The sequence below is a fragment of the Musa acuminata genome, chromosome BXJ1-10 (genome assembly GCF_036884655.1).
Source record: "Musa acuminata AAA Group cultivar baxijiao chromosome BXJ1-10, Cavendish_Baxijiao_AAA, whole genome shotgun sequence".
Lineage (NCBI taxonomy): Eukaryota > Viridiplantae > Streptophyta > Magnoliopsida > Zingiberales > Musaceae > Musa > Musa acuminata.
The window spans coordinates 7,426,084-7,438,704 of NC_088336.1; the positions used below are offsets into that span (position 1 = coordinate 7,426,084).

The following is a 12,621-nucleotide window of genomic DNA, read 5'->3' on the forward strand; positions in this document are numbered from 1 at the left end:
TTCCATTTAATTCCGCTGCGTATTATGGTCTTCTAGTATTTGTTCATATACAAAGGTTATTCCTGTTTATATCCCCATCAATATAAAGTCTATTTATACATGGTGAAAGATAATATTTCTTTAACTGAGCAGAGAGATTGCCTCATGCAATTGAGGAAATCTCTTTGTTATCAGAGGAAATCTCTCAGTTATCATTCCCCCGTAAGATCGAGCTCCTATCAAGGATACCGATCTTGGACCAATGCAATAAAAATAGTTTGCGGGCTAGAGACTTCATGAGTGAGTTTGCTAGTTGATCAGCCATATGGACATTAGAGACATAAAGTTGATGTCTAACAACTTGATCTCGCACGAAGTGAAAGTCGAAGGCAATGTGTTTCATGCGTGAGTGGAACACTAGATTAACACATAAGTAGGTAGCTCCGACATTATCACAATATATTGTAGGAGTATGGGTAGAGCTGACTTTGAGTTCCTTAAGGAGATTTGTGACCCAATTGAGTTCAGCGACAGCGGTAGCAATAGCATGATATTCAGCTTCAGTTGTAGACTGGGCCACTGTCATTTGCTTCTTAGAACTCCAACTGATTGGATTAAACCCAAGAAAGACAACATACCCTGACGTGGAGGTTCTATCATCAAAGTTTTTCGCCCAATCAGCATCAGCAAAGGCATGAAGATGAAGTTGAGTGGTTTTGCGGAGAAAGAGACCATGATTAAGGGTCCCTTTAAGATACCGCAAAATTCGTTTAACCACATACCAATGCATAGCAGAAGGCTGGTGCATGTATTGAGATAATTTATTGACTGCAAATGAGATATCTGGATGGGTCAGATCCAAGTATTGTAAGGAGTCAAGTACTTATCAGTATTGAGTTGAGTCCGTGGTAGGGCTGCCATCACATAATTTGAGTGATTCACTAGTAGAGAGAGGAGTAACAACTTCTTTCGCATCCTACATATTTGTCTTTGATAATAAGTATTGAATATACTTTCTCTGTGAGAGGAGGAGACCTAAGGATGTAAATGTTACTTCCATTCCCAGAAAGTAGCTCAAGGGTCCTAAATCTTTGAGGAAGAATCGATCAGCCAATTGCTATTGGTACGAGTGGTGGAGAGGCATCGACAAGGGTCGGGATAGGTTGAGATACATCAGTAGTACTAGGTAAAGAAAGTTATTGTGATTCTGAGGATATTATGTTAGCAGTAGGGGAGGCTTGTAAAGAAGAAAGATGAGAAGGAATGGAGGGAGTGGGAAGCTGTTGAACCAAGAGAACAAAGGAGTGTGGATCTTTAAGAAAAAGACTGGATGGTGTGGGAAGAATTTTGTTTAAGGGGATCGATGGTATACTCCAGTGATGTATATTTGTTGGAGTGGCCGGTATGGTAGGAGACTCGTGGTTTTGAAATAGAAAGGCGGACTCCACAAAAACAACATGACGTGAAATAAAAACTTTTGGAGTTGTTGGTTCATAGCATCGAAAGGCATTATGTTCAAGAGAATATCCTATGAAAATACAAGGTTTAGATCTTGGTGCTATCTTGTGTGGGGCATAGGGACGTAGCCACGGATAACATAAACAACCAAATATTCTGAGTTTTTGAAGGTTTGGGGATTTAGAAAATAGTTTTTCAAATGGAGACTAGTATTAGAGAACTGGAGTGGGCAGACGATTAATAAGGTAGACGGCAGTTTGAAAGGCTACAGACCAAAAGGTTGCTAGCATGGAGTCTTGATGTAGAAGCGTGAGACCAGTTTCTATAATATGTCAATGTTTACGTTCAGTAGAGCCAACTAGTTGAGGAGTGTGTGGGGGTGACTTAAGGTGTTGGATACCACAGGTTGAGAGGTAGGATGTGAGAGCTTGATATTCGCCCCCACCATCATAGTAGACTGTTTTAATTGTAGACTGAAAGAAGTTTTCGACCAGCTTTTTAAAGTTGGTAAAAATTGTTAAAACTTCTGACTTATGACGGAGAGGATAAATCCATGTGTACTTAGTAAAATAGTCTACAAAATCGATATAAAATCTAAACTTGTCAAAGGAAGTGACAGGAGTAGGACCCCAAACATCAATATATATAATTTCAAATGGTGTAGAACATGTTATAGAGGAAGAACCAAAAGGGAGTATGACTTTTATTACTAAGACAAGTATCACAATAAAAGCTATTATTTGTAGGAGTAGAAAGAGAACAACGAGAAAGTAATTTATTTTGGATAGAGAGGGAGGGATGACCGAGACAACGATGTCACACATCAATTGGAGCTGCCACTGAGGAGTAAATAGTGGCCTGTTTGAGTTGTGGAACAGACGACCATTCATAAACATTGTCCTTACTCTGACTTTGGACCAAGATGCAAAAGAGTTAGGAAAGAATTCAATAGAGGTATTATTTGGTTTGCAAAATTGAGAAACGGAAATAAGATCGCGTTTAATGTGAGGTGCACATAAAACATCATCAAGTGTAAAAGTTGTGGTAGGTGAATTAAGTATTGTGGAACTAGTATGAGTAATAGGAAGTCCTTTACCGTCATCGATGATGATGTCATCATGTCCACTATAGTTGTTATAGATCAACAAGTTCTGTAGATCAGAGGTAATGTGGTGGGATGCGTTAAGAGTCCATGATCCAATTATGATCAGTAGTGTTTGGAGTAGTCGTAAGATTTGCTTGAGGCCAATGTGATTGTGTAAGAAGTCGAGGTCGAGATCGACATACCTTTGTAGAGTGACCGAATTTATCATATAATTGGCAGACAACTCTTCGTTGATTTGTGTGTTGAGGGTACTAGGACTGCTGATAATTGAAGTAGCCACCTTGGTTGTCGTGATTGAAATGTTGATGATGTGGAGGAGGGGTTTGGTTGAAGCTTAAAGGTTCAGAAGGCATCTTGGTCAAACCTTTGTTGATAGTCTTGTTATAGGCCCCTCCTTATGGATTTTTTATTGACTTGAGCCGTGATGGATGGTCATAACAATTTGTCCTCACGCTTGAGATATATCTCAAAATCAGTCAGCTTATCGTAGAGTTCTTTGAACTACACTGGTGAATCACGTGCCTGTATTGCTGCCGCCAGTTCCTTGTACTCGTCTCCTAGGCCGTTGAGGATATAGACAATAACTTCTTCATCACTGAGGGAATGATCTATCAAGGCCAAGTTATCGATAATAATCTTTATGTTGTGTAGATAATCAGTAACAGTAATTCCCTCTTGTTTTGTTTTCATAAGTTCGGATAGGAGACTAAGCATACGAGTTCGTGAATGATTTGCTAGGGTGGTTTACAACTTGCACCAGGCTTCGGCAGTAGTGTCACATAAAGATATGAGTAGGGCGAGGGATCCAACGACCGAAGCTTGAATTACTTGAAGAATGAGACGATCCTAGCGTAACCATAGTTTATGGTCCGGATTTGATACTGGACTGGATGCTCCTGGGATGTTGATCATCGCTAGTGGACAACGAAGAGAGCCATCGACATAGCCTAGAAGGTTATAGCCAAATAGAAGATTAGAAAATTGAGCATGTCAGAATGCGTAGTTGCCACTTTTGGATAATTTGAAGAGAATGAGGGTTGTTGCATTTATAAAAATAAGACCTGTATGTGAGAAAGTACTATGATTCTCTATGGGAATAATAAGTGGAGCAACAAAGATAGATGATGAAGATACATGGAAGATATGGACTACTATGTGGGAGCAAGTAGAAGTATGTAGCAATGACAAGAATCAAAAGAAAAATAAAGAAGTGTTGGTACTATTGGTACTTCTGCAGTATAGGAGGAAGAAAAATAAAAAGGAAGAAGTGTTGGTACTTCTGCAGTAAGGAGGGAGGAAGAATCAAAATATACAGTAAGGAGGAACCAAGAGTGCATGCTCCCTACGATGCAAAGTCACCAAATGCGTTGACTAGGCCCAACAAATGCTTGACGCTGCATTGTAGGCTTGGAACTTGGGGCGGCAACCGTGGTCGTTTCTGGAAGTAGGGAAGCTGCCATCGTGGGCAGTGGTCAAGGACCAGCACTTGTCCCAGTTCCTTTGTTTTGAAGGAGGATTGTTGAAGAAGAAGAACTGCAATCGGTGTAGTTCAGAGAATAATGACCGGGGAGGGATGGCTGTAATCAGATGTCTCCACTCCCTAGGCTAGTCCCAGAGATGACAGGACCCTCGATCGATTCTGTAGTAGAAATCAAAAGCATCGTCTCCTCGATGATAGGCTTCAGATCGGAAGCAGCGACGTCGCCAACGACGAGACCTGTGCAGGCCGTGATGGAGCTGACGCAGGACAAGGCCGTCCGGATGTCGGTAGCCATCGAAGAAGTGGGAGGGGGGGTGCAGATCCACCTAGGATCTGGAAAGGGGGGATTGCCACAGACGAGGAGAAATTTGGCAGTGGTGTGCTGTCGGACAACAAGAATTTTTCATGAGAGAATGAAAAAAAAACACATATTAATTAGTATCATATAAAGTCTATTTATACATGGTGAAAGATAAGATTTCTTTAACTGAGCAGAGAGATTGCCTCATGCAATTGAGGAAAGATGAGGTCCAACGTGACATGATAGCCCCTCTTGTACTTCAAGCTACTGTTGATATCTTAATATACGGCTACTTGACATTTTGGCCGAAGCATTTTACTTGAACACTAATTTCTTTGACTGTTTGGCCATTTCTTATTTTGTTGCGGTAAAAATGAGGTGACGGATCCATCAACACTTATGCATCAATATTATTGTTTTATGCTCGATACTTCATCTTCACATTAGTCGAGTCACCTAATCCACATGTAAGAGTCATTTAAGTGACTTTTTTTGTAAAGAATTAAACGAAGAAGATAGAAAGATAAAAATTGTAGAAGAAACTATAAAATGTATGAGATGTAATTGCCTAGTTTATTTAGATAGTGAGCTCTTGATAGCTATTTATACACATTCAACAGGGAGGTTATACACATTCAGTAGGGAGGATTTTTCTCAACTACTTAAAGATTTCCTCAACTGCCTTAAGGAAATCTTATCTGCTTATCATGCCCCGCAAGATTGAGCTTCCATCAAGGATGTCGATCTTGCACCGATAAGATAAAAATAGTTTATGGGCGAGAGGCTTTGTGAGTGAGTCTGCTAGTTGATCAGTTGTATGTACGTGAGAAACACAGAGTTGATGTCTAACAACTTGATCTCGCACGAAGTGGAAGTCGATGATAATGTGTTTCATGCGGGAATAGAACATTGGATTGACACATAAGTAGGTAGCTCCCGCATTATCATAATATATTGTAGGAATAACCGTGGAGTTGACGTTGAGTTCCTTGAGTAGATTTATGACCCAATTGAGTTCAGCAGCGGCGGTGGCGATGGCATGGTATTCAGCTTCAGTTATAGATCGTGCAACCATTTTTTGTTTTTTAGAACTCCAACTGATTGGAGTAGCTCCAAGGAAGACAATGTACCATGATGTAGATGTTATATTATCAAAGTTCCTTAGCCAATCAACATCAGCAAAGGCATGGAGATGAAGTGAAGTATTTTTGCGAAGAAAAATGCCATGAGTAAGAGTCCCTTTAAGATACCGCAAAATTCGTTTGATCGCAGACCAATGCGTAGTAGATGGTCAATGCATGAATTGCGATAATTTATTGACGGAAATAGAGGGAGTGAGAAGTTGTTGAACTCGAGTAATAGTAGTATGTGGATCTTGAGGGTAAGGACTGGACGGTGTCATTGGAGGTTCGTGTGATAAGATCGGAGGGATATTCCAATGATGTATGTTTATCGGAGTAGCCTGCATAGTAGGATTATTTTGAAAAGGAAAGACAGACTCCTAAAAAATAACATGACGTGATATAAAGCCTTTTTTAGTTTATGGTTCATAGCATCGAAAAGCATTATGTTCAAGAGAGTAGCCTATAAAAGTGCAAGGCTTAGATCGTGGTGTTAGCTTATGTGAGGCATAGGGACGGAGCAATGGAGAACATAAACAGTCAAAAACTTTGAGTTTATGAAGATTTGAAAGCTTGTGGAATAATTTTTCAAATGATGACTGGTATTGTAAGATTGGAGTGAGCATATGATTAATGAGATAAACTGCAGTTTGAAAAGCTACTGACCAAAAAGGTGGTAGCATGGATGCTTGATGTAGAAGGGAGAGACCAGTTTCAACGATATGCCGATGTTTGCGTTCAACAGAGCCAACCAATTGGGGAGTATGTGGGGGTGACTTGAGGTGTTGTATACCACAAGCGGAGAGACAGGATATGAGGGCTTAATATTCGCCTCCGCCATCAGAGTAAACTATTTTAATGGAAGATTAAAAAAAATTCTCGACCAACTTTCAAAAGTTGGTAAATACTATGAAAACATCAGACTTATGGTGGAGAGGATATAATCATGTGTACTTAGTAAAATAGCCTACAAAAATGACATAAAAGCGAAACTTGTCAAAAGAAGGAATTGGGGCAAGGCCCCACACATCAGTATAAATGATTTCAAATGGTTTAGAGCAAGAAAAAGAGGTTGTCCCAAAAGACAGTTTATGACTTTTATAGCAAAGACAAGCATCACAATGATTGATAGTGCTATTGATTTTCAAGGTAGGAAGAGAATAACGAGAAAGTAATTTTTGCTGGATAAAAGGGAAGGGATGACCAAGACGACGATGCCATACATCAAGCGGAGCTACGACTAATGAGTGAGCAGTAGGAAGGGTAATTTGCGAAGTGGATGACCACTCATAAATATTGTCTTTGTTCTAGCCCTAGACTAAAGATGCCCCCGTGCTTAAATCCTTGACAAGAAAAAAGTTAGGAAAGAAGGTATTATTTTGTTTACAGAATTGAGAAACAGAAATGAGGTTTCTTTTAATGAGAACATCATCGAGTGTAAAAGTTGTAGTAAGTAAACTAAGCGTTGAGAAACCCGAATGAGTAATAGGAATTCTTTTACCATCACGGATATCTTCATTTCCGTCATAGTTGTTGTGGATGGACAAGTTTTGAAGATCAAAGGTGATATGGTGAGAGGCACCCGAGTCACAATCCAATTAGGTTGGGTAGGAGTTGGAGTAGCCATGAAATTCGCTTAAGGCCACTGTGATGGAGCAGGGAGACTGGGACGAGACCGATAGACTTTCGCGGGTGTCCGACTTTATCACATAGTTGGCAAACGACTCGTTGGTGGCTTGTGAAGTCAGGACGCGACGGCTGAGGATTATGAAAGTTACCACCTTAATATGGATAAGGTGGGTTTGGTCTGGGCCCCATAGGGCTAGGAGGCAGCTTAGCCAGATCATTGTTGACGTGCTTATTGTACTGGTTGCTCTTCCTCTTAGATTTTTGATTGACCTGAGCTGTAATAGGTGATCCGGGCAATCTATCATCACGCTTCAAGTACGTCTCATAGTCGATCAACTTATCATAAAGTTCTTCGAATGATATTGGGGAGTTACGTGCCCGAAGTGCTGCTGTCAGTTCTTTGTACTCGCCTCCTAGGTCATTGAGGGTATGGATTAGGACTTCTTCATCACTGAGAGAATGACCTATCAAAGCTAAGTCATCGATGATAACTTTGATATTTTGTAAATAATCAGCAATAGTACTTCCCTCTTGTTTCGTTTTCATCAGATTGGAGAGAAGTCCGAGCATGCGAGTACGCGAGCAATTTGCCAAAGTTGTTTGTAACTTGCATCATGCTTCTGTAGTAGTCGTACATGAGGATATCAGCGGGGAAATGGATCCAGTAATAGAAGCTTGAATAGCTTGGAGGATGAGGTGATCTTGACGTAACCATAATTTGCGGGATTTGGCACTGAGTTCGCCTGGGATGTTGATCATTTTAGGTGGACACTGGAGAGAGCCATCAATGTAACCTAGGAGATCATAGCCAAATAGAATATTAGAAAGTTGTGCCCGTCAAGATGCGTAGTTGCCGCCTTTGGATAATTTGAAGGGAATGAGTGCTGTAGCATTGATGATGAAGTGCTCAGAGTCCTTGTAGAAACAGGGACAGAATATCGGAAGAGGAAAATGAAGAAATCCTAGATATTTTGTGGTGGTTTAAGTGATCTTTTACAGAAGATGTAAAGCGATAGGAGGGAGGGAGGAGGAGAAAAGTAGATTGATGCGCTGTAGAGGAGGCTGCAGCGATGAACTGTAGAGGAGGCTGCAGTGATGGGCGAGGAAGCTACAGAGGAGGCTGCAGCGATGCACTGCAGAGGAGGCTGCAACGATGAGCGAGGAAGCTACAGCGATGAGCGAGAAATCAGCAACGATTAGGTGAAAAAAAAAAATCTACAGCAATTACAGCTGTTGAAGCTTGTTGTGGCAGTAAAGACTGCTTTGTTGCTTTGGATTAATGTTGCCGAGGTGCACCGAGGTAGAGGAAATGACAGGCGGCTGTCGAGGACAACTGCCACCACGGTAGTGTAGGCGAGATTCTCAGGTGGCCGAGTAGTAGCGGTGCCGAGCATAAAAGAGGAGGCACAGAGGTAGAGGAAATGACAGGCGGCTGTCGAGGACAGCTGCCACCACGGTAGTGTATGCGAGATTCTCAGGTGGCCGAGTAGTAGCGGTGCCGAGCATAAAAGAGGAGCAGTAGAAGGCTTCGGCAGGGAGGTTATACACATTCAGCAGGGAGGATTTTTCTTAACTGTTTAGAGATTTTCTCAACTGCCTTGAGGAAATCTTATCTGCTTATCACTTTTTACATTATCTTAGTCTCATACCATTATACTCTGAACAAAAAAGGAATAAAGATAATTTTCATGCATCCATTATCGAACAAATAGTATCATGAATAGACATATTAGCACTAGTTAATGATGATTTTGACTAATACAACCAACAGATATAACAGCTCGATATCGACAAAAGGTGTTTATAATTGATTTTTACGTTTATATTAACATACATGTTACATAACAACCCCTAAGGCTCTCACAAGTCATATAGGTATACTCAAGAGATAGAGAACAATTCCAGTTTGACTTGTCTAATTAGATTATTAACTTCAGCATCAGAGACATATAGACAAAAATACCACTTAGTTTTTTTAGAGTTTGGATAGTTAATTTGGAGAATTTCACCTTACAACCGGCTCGTACAGGAATTTGATTGGATCCGAATCAGTTTCTAGCTTGGGCAATCAAAATTTACACTAACATATTTCTAACTTGTTTTTTCTAGTTTCACATTTAATTTTATCATTTTAAAATCCATGTTATTACCAGAGCATTCTATTGATTTTCATTTATTTCATTTATTCCTCACCATTATGCTAGGAGAGTTAGATTCTTCCTTTTTCCTATTTCTGGCATATGGTTGTTATCTTCGAGACACATCCATTTATACCCTTTAATAGTAGCTAAGAGGCAGATTTAAGGTTTTTAATTTTCTGAAATCAAAAATCAAAATTGAACCGAACTCGTTCCAATTCGAATAGTTAATTTTTTATTATTTTTAATTACAAATAATTTAAAATTTCTAATTCAAAACTTAAAATTCATAATTTTATTTTAAAATTTTGAAACATAAATGTACACGTATAATGAGCATAATGACATTAAAAGAAGCTGATATAAAAAAAAATAAAATTATAAATTTTTTAATCAAACAAAGTAGCTCTTCCAAAAAAATAGAATTATAAAATTTTTAATCTAATTAAATACATCTATCAAGATTCAAACCCAAGTTACTTAGATTTAAATTTAATAATTTAATCTCTAAATCATAAGTTGTATATGTGATTTATTTCTTGTTATCGTATTTAATCAGTTTAATTTAATCGAACCGCTCAAGGTAGGTATCGGTTTAATTCAAAATCAATAAATCATTGAATCGATTTGATTTTGATCTTAGTTCGATTTCAGTCTGAATTAAATGATGACCATATTTTGTCAATTGACCACGGTAGAAAGATAGATTAATGCTCTCCCACTATTTGAATGTTTAATAAATAATCATTTGACAGCAGTTAGGTTTATTGAATTGTTGGCTTTTGTTTGTCATGTTACACGTGTACCCGTACAGTTTTATCCTTTTAAAATATATGAGTTCTAAAAAATACTTTTAAAAATAAGAGAGATCTAGCGGATTTATTAGCCCTTGGTTCATGTACTCCTCAATTAATATGGGACTAAATGATCTTACAAAATTTTAGTCTATATTTTATTTGAAATCTTGTACCACCTTATTGCTATATTAAAAATTTCTTATAAATATATCTGCTATATATAATGTAGTCCCCAAACTTGATTGTTGATTGAGACGGTGAAATCTGTTGAAGACCCTCCAAGAAAGGAGACAAAGATAGATACATGCATGAAATTTGTTGGATGATCGAGAGTACATGCTGGTTATTTTGAGGATTTAATAATATTTTAGTACCATTTGTTGTCAAGCATAACGAGTTCTTAAGACGCAATCACCAAGGAAGCTCGTTACGATCTCCTCCCAAGAGATCATATTGAGATCTACATCTCTAACTTTTTTGCACACCACTGGCTCCTTGATTGAGACTGTCGAAAGTGTGGTCGATAGAGATCAACTAGGTCACGACGTGTGATGAACTCCGCATGGCAAAGATCCTCCTTGCACGAGTTTATGTCAACTTTAGTTTGGCCTGGCCTGCCTCTTTGAGCTGTCATGATATCGATCCAGCTTGTGTTCATAGATCTCTTCAGCTATCCTAGAAGAACAGAATGAACAGGAGGAGGAATCATAGATGAAAAGGAAGGTTGTTCGCAGAGGATGGCGTATCCGCAGGTTCGTCACCAGTAGGTTGACCCTTAGAATAATTGTGTGAGCTCCTCATCCTGTATATGGTATATAGATTTAAGACACTTTCAGAGATTTAAGGAGCAAATCGTTCACTATATATATATATATATATATATATATATATATATATATATATATATATATATATATATATATATATCATCGGGACAAACTTTGGAGAGTCCCAACTGACAAACTGGATCATGTTTTTGCTTGGATGAGAGATGACCTGTTGACATTGGCGCAGAAGACAATGGTGTAATCATAGGCGTTGCAGGTGAAGGTGCTTGTGCCATCATCAAATGCGTAGCTATATGCTCTTGGGCAGGCAGCCTTGAAGATGGTTGAATAGAAAGATGGTTTACAGGAGGAGGGGTTAGCATACTCCCCGCTGCAGCAGTACTCATCCAGCCCGAATGCCTCACAAGCACTCCTGCATGCCACCACCCCACCGCCACCGTCCACCCGAAGCTCCTTGGGACAACCTGAGCACAGGAAGGAATGCACATAAATTCTCTCTTTTTTGTTAGGACCATAGTTTCTTCCTTTTCATGCCATATGCTACGATCTAGCCTTAGTGGTAGCTTTTTTTGTTGTAGTTGAATTTGTGGTGCTTTCGTGATTCTGATATGATGATCACTTGCAGGTTTCGACTGTAAGATAATGGAAATAAGTATTGGCTTTTTACCACGGTTGAGATCTGCTAAACATCCGGTCGCGTTACAACCTCCGTGTAGCACCCTCGGTGCCGCGACGACAGGCAAGTTGTATCCGTCCACGAGACTCACGTCGTAGTAATCCTCGTCCAGGCCTGTGCCGAGGGTGATCTCAAACAATGTCACCGGCGGTAGAGCCCCAATGCCTCCACACTCCATCCGTCCGCCGCAGTCTCCGGTTTGGCACGTGCCGGCTCCGTTGGTGTCGAAGTTGCATCCTGTTCGAGCCCATATCCGGCCTGACCACCCGGGTGGGGCTCGTATCCGAGCAGTCTGCCCGGAATCGAGCCGGAAGCCGGTCGTCGGGAGCTGGGGTGTGCCGGCCCCGGCCAACGTCCCGGGCCAGATCGGGTGGGGACAGTTGTTGGATACGGTGAAGGTGCAACCATCCGAAATCCTGAACAGAAGAGCTAATATTGGCACAAAGGCCAACACGTTGGAGGTGGCCGACGCTTCCATGGGTTGGTGCTACGAGGTGAAGAAGCAAAGGGGGAGGCATCGGGAGGGGGATGGAAGAAGTTTTAAACGTTGCGAGGCAGGTTGTTTGAAGGTAGGAGGAATGGAGGGTGACACCCCAAGGCTTTTTGAGGTTGCTTTAGGTGATCGTTTAGCACATGATAGGGGGTGAAAGTTTAGTATGTTGCCTGATTTGGGTGGCCTCACTGGGAAGCAATACCTTATGGACCATTGGAAGACAAAGAAGAATGGGGCTATCCATATGTATCCCTTAGTTAATCGAAATTAAATTACATCTATTACCAACAGTGTTTGGATTTGAATCTCACTATATTTTAGATCATCTATGGATTTGGTTATAAAGAGTTCCATTATCAAATAGTATTCTTTAAGAAAGTTAAAGGAGCACATTCGCTTTAATCTACTTGGATTTGGAGGCAAAGCATCAAGTTCTAACCCCAAAAAGGTGCTAGTAACCCACTGATTCTTTTTGTTCACTGCGCTGCAAAAGGTATCCTTTCAGATCTGAAGAGGAACAAAATCTAATCAGGTGAATATCTCATCGTTAGGCAACAAGGAACACAAATTTGTATTAGATTTTTCATCATAAACAAATGATAGGTGCAAAGTTGTTTCTAGGACAGAACAAAGCTGCTCAAAAATGATTGTCCACT

At 40.1% G+C, this 12,621-nt stretch overlaps 1 protein-coding gene across 1 annotated transcript; it reads right to left on the minus strand.

Moving 5' to 3' along the window:
* Positions 1 to 10,346: 10,346 nt before the first annotated feature.
* On the minus strand, positions 10,347 to 12,536 carry LOC135595170 (pathogenesis-related thaumatin-like protein 3.5). The gene is made up of 3 exons (XM_065085733.1): positions 11,464 to 12,536; positions 11,005 to 11,260; positions 10,347 to 10,810 (listed from the first exon to the last, which is right to left on the minus strand). Exons 1-3 carry the CDS (start codon positions 11,948 to 11,950, stop codon positions 10,714 to 10,716), a joined length of 840 nt encoding a protein of 279 aa, XP_064941805.1. The 5' UTR covers positions 11,951 to 12,536; the 3' UTR covers positions 10,347 to 10,713.
* Between the last annotated feature and the right edge of the window lie 85 nt (positions 12,537 to 12,621).

Bases quoted from the DNA above. Each gene is read 5' to 3' on its own strand.
- LOC135595170 (XM_065085733.1), bottom strand. From the start codon at position 11,950: ATGGAAGCGTCGGCCACCTCCAACGTGTTGGCCTTTGTGCCAATATTA. The intron at 11,261-11,463 runs GTAAAAAGCCAA...TCCTGTGCTCAG, and splicing joins TTTAGCAGATCTCAACCGTG to GTTGTCCCAAGGAGCTTCGG. The intron at 10,811-11,004 runs GTCATCTCTCAT...TACCATATACAG, and splicing joins TTCTGCGCCAATGTCAACAG to GATGAGGAGCTCACACAATT.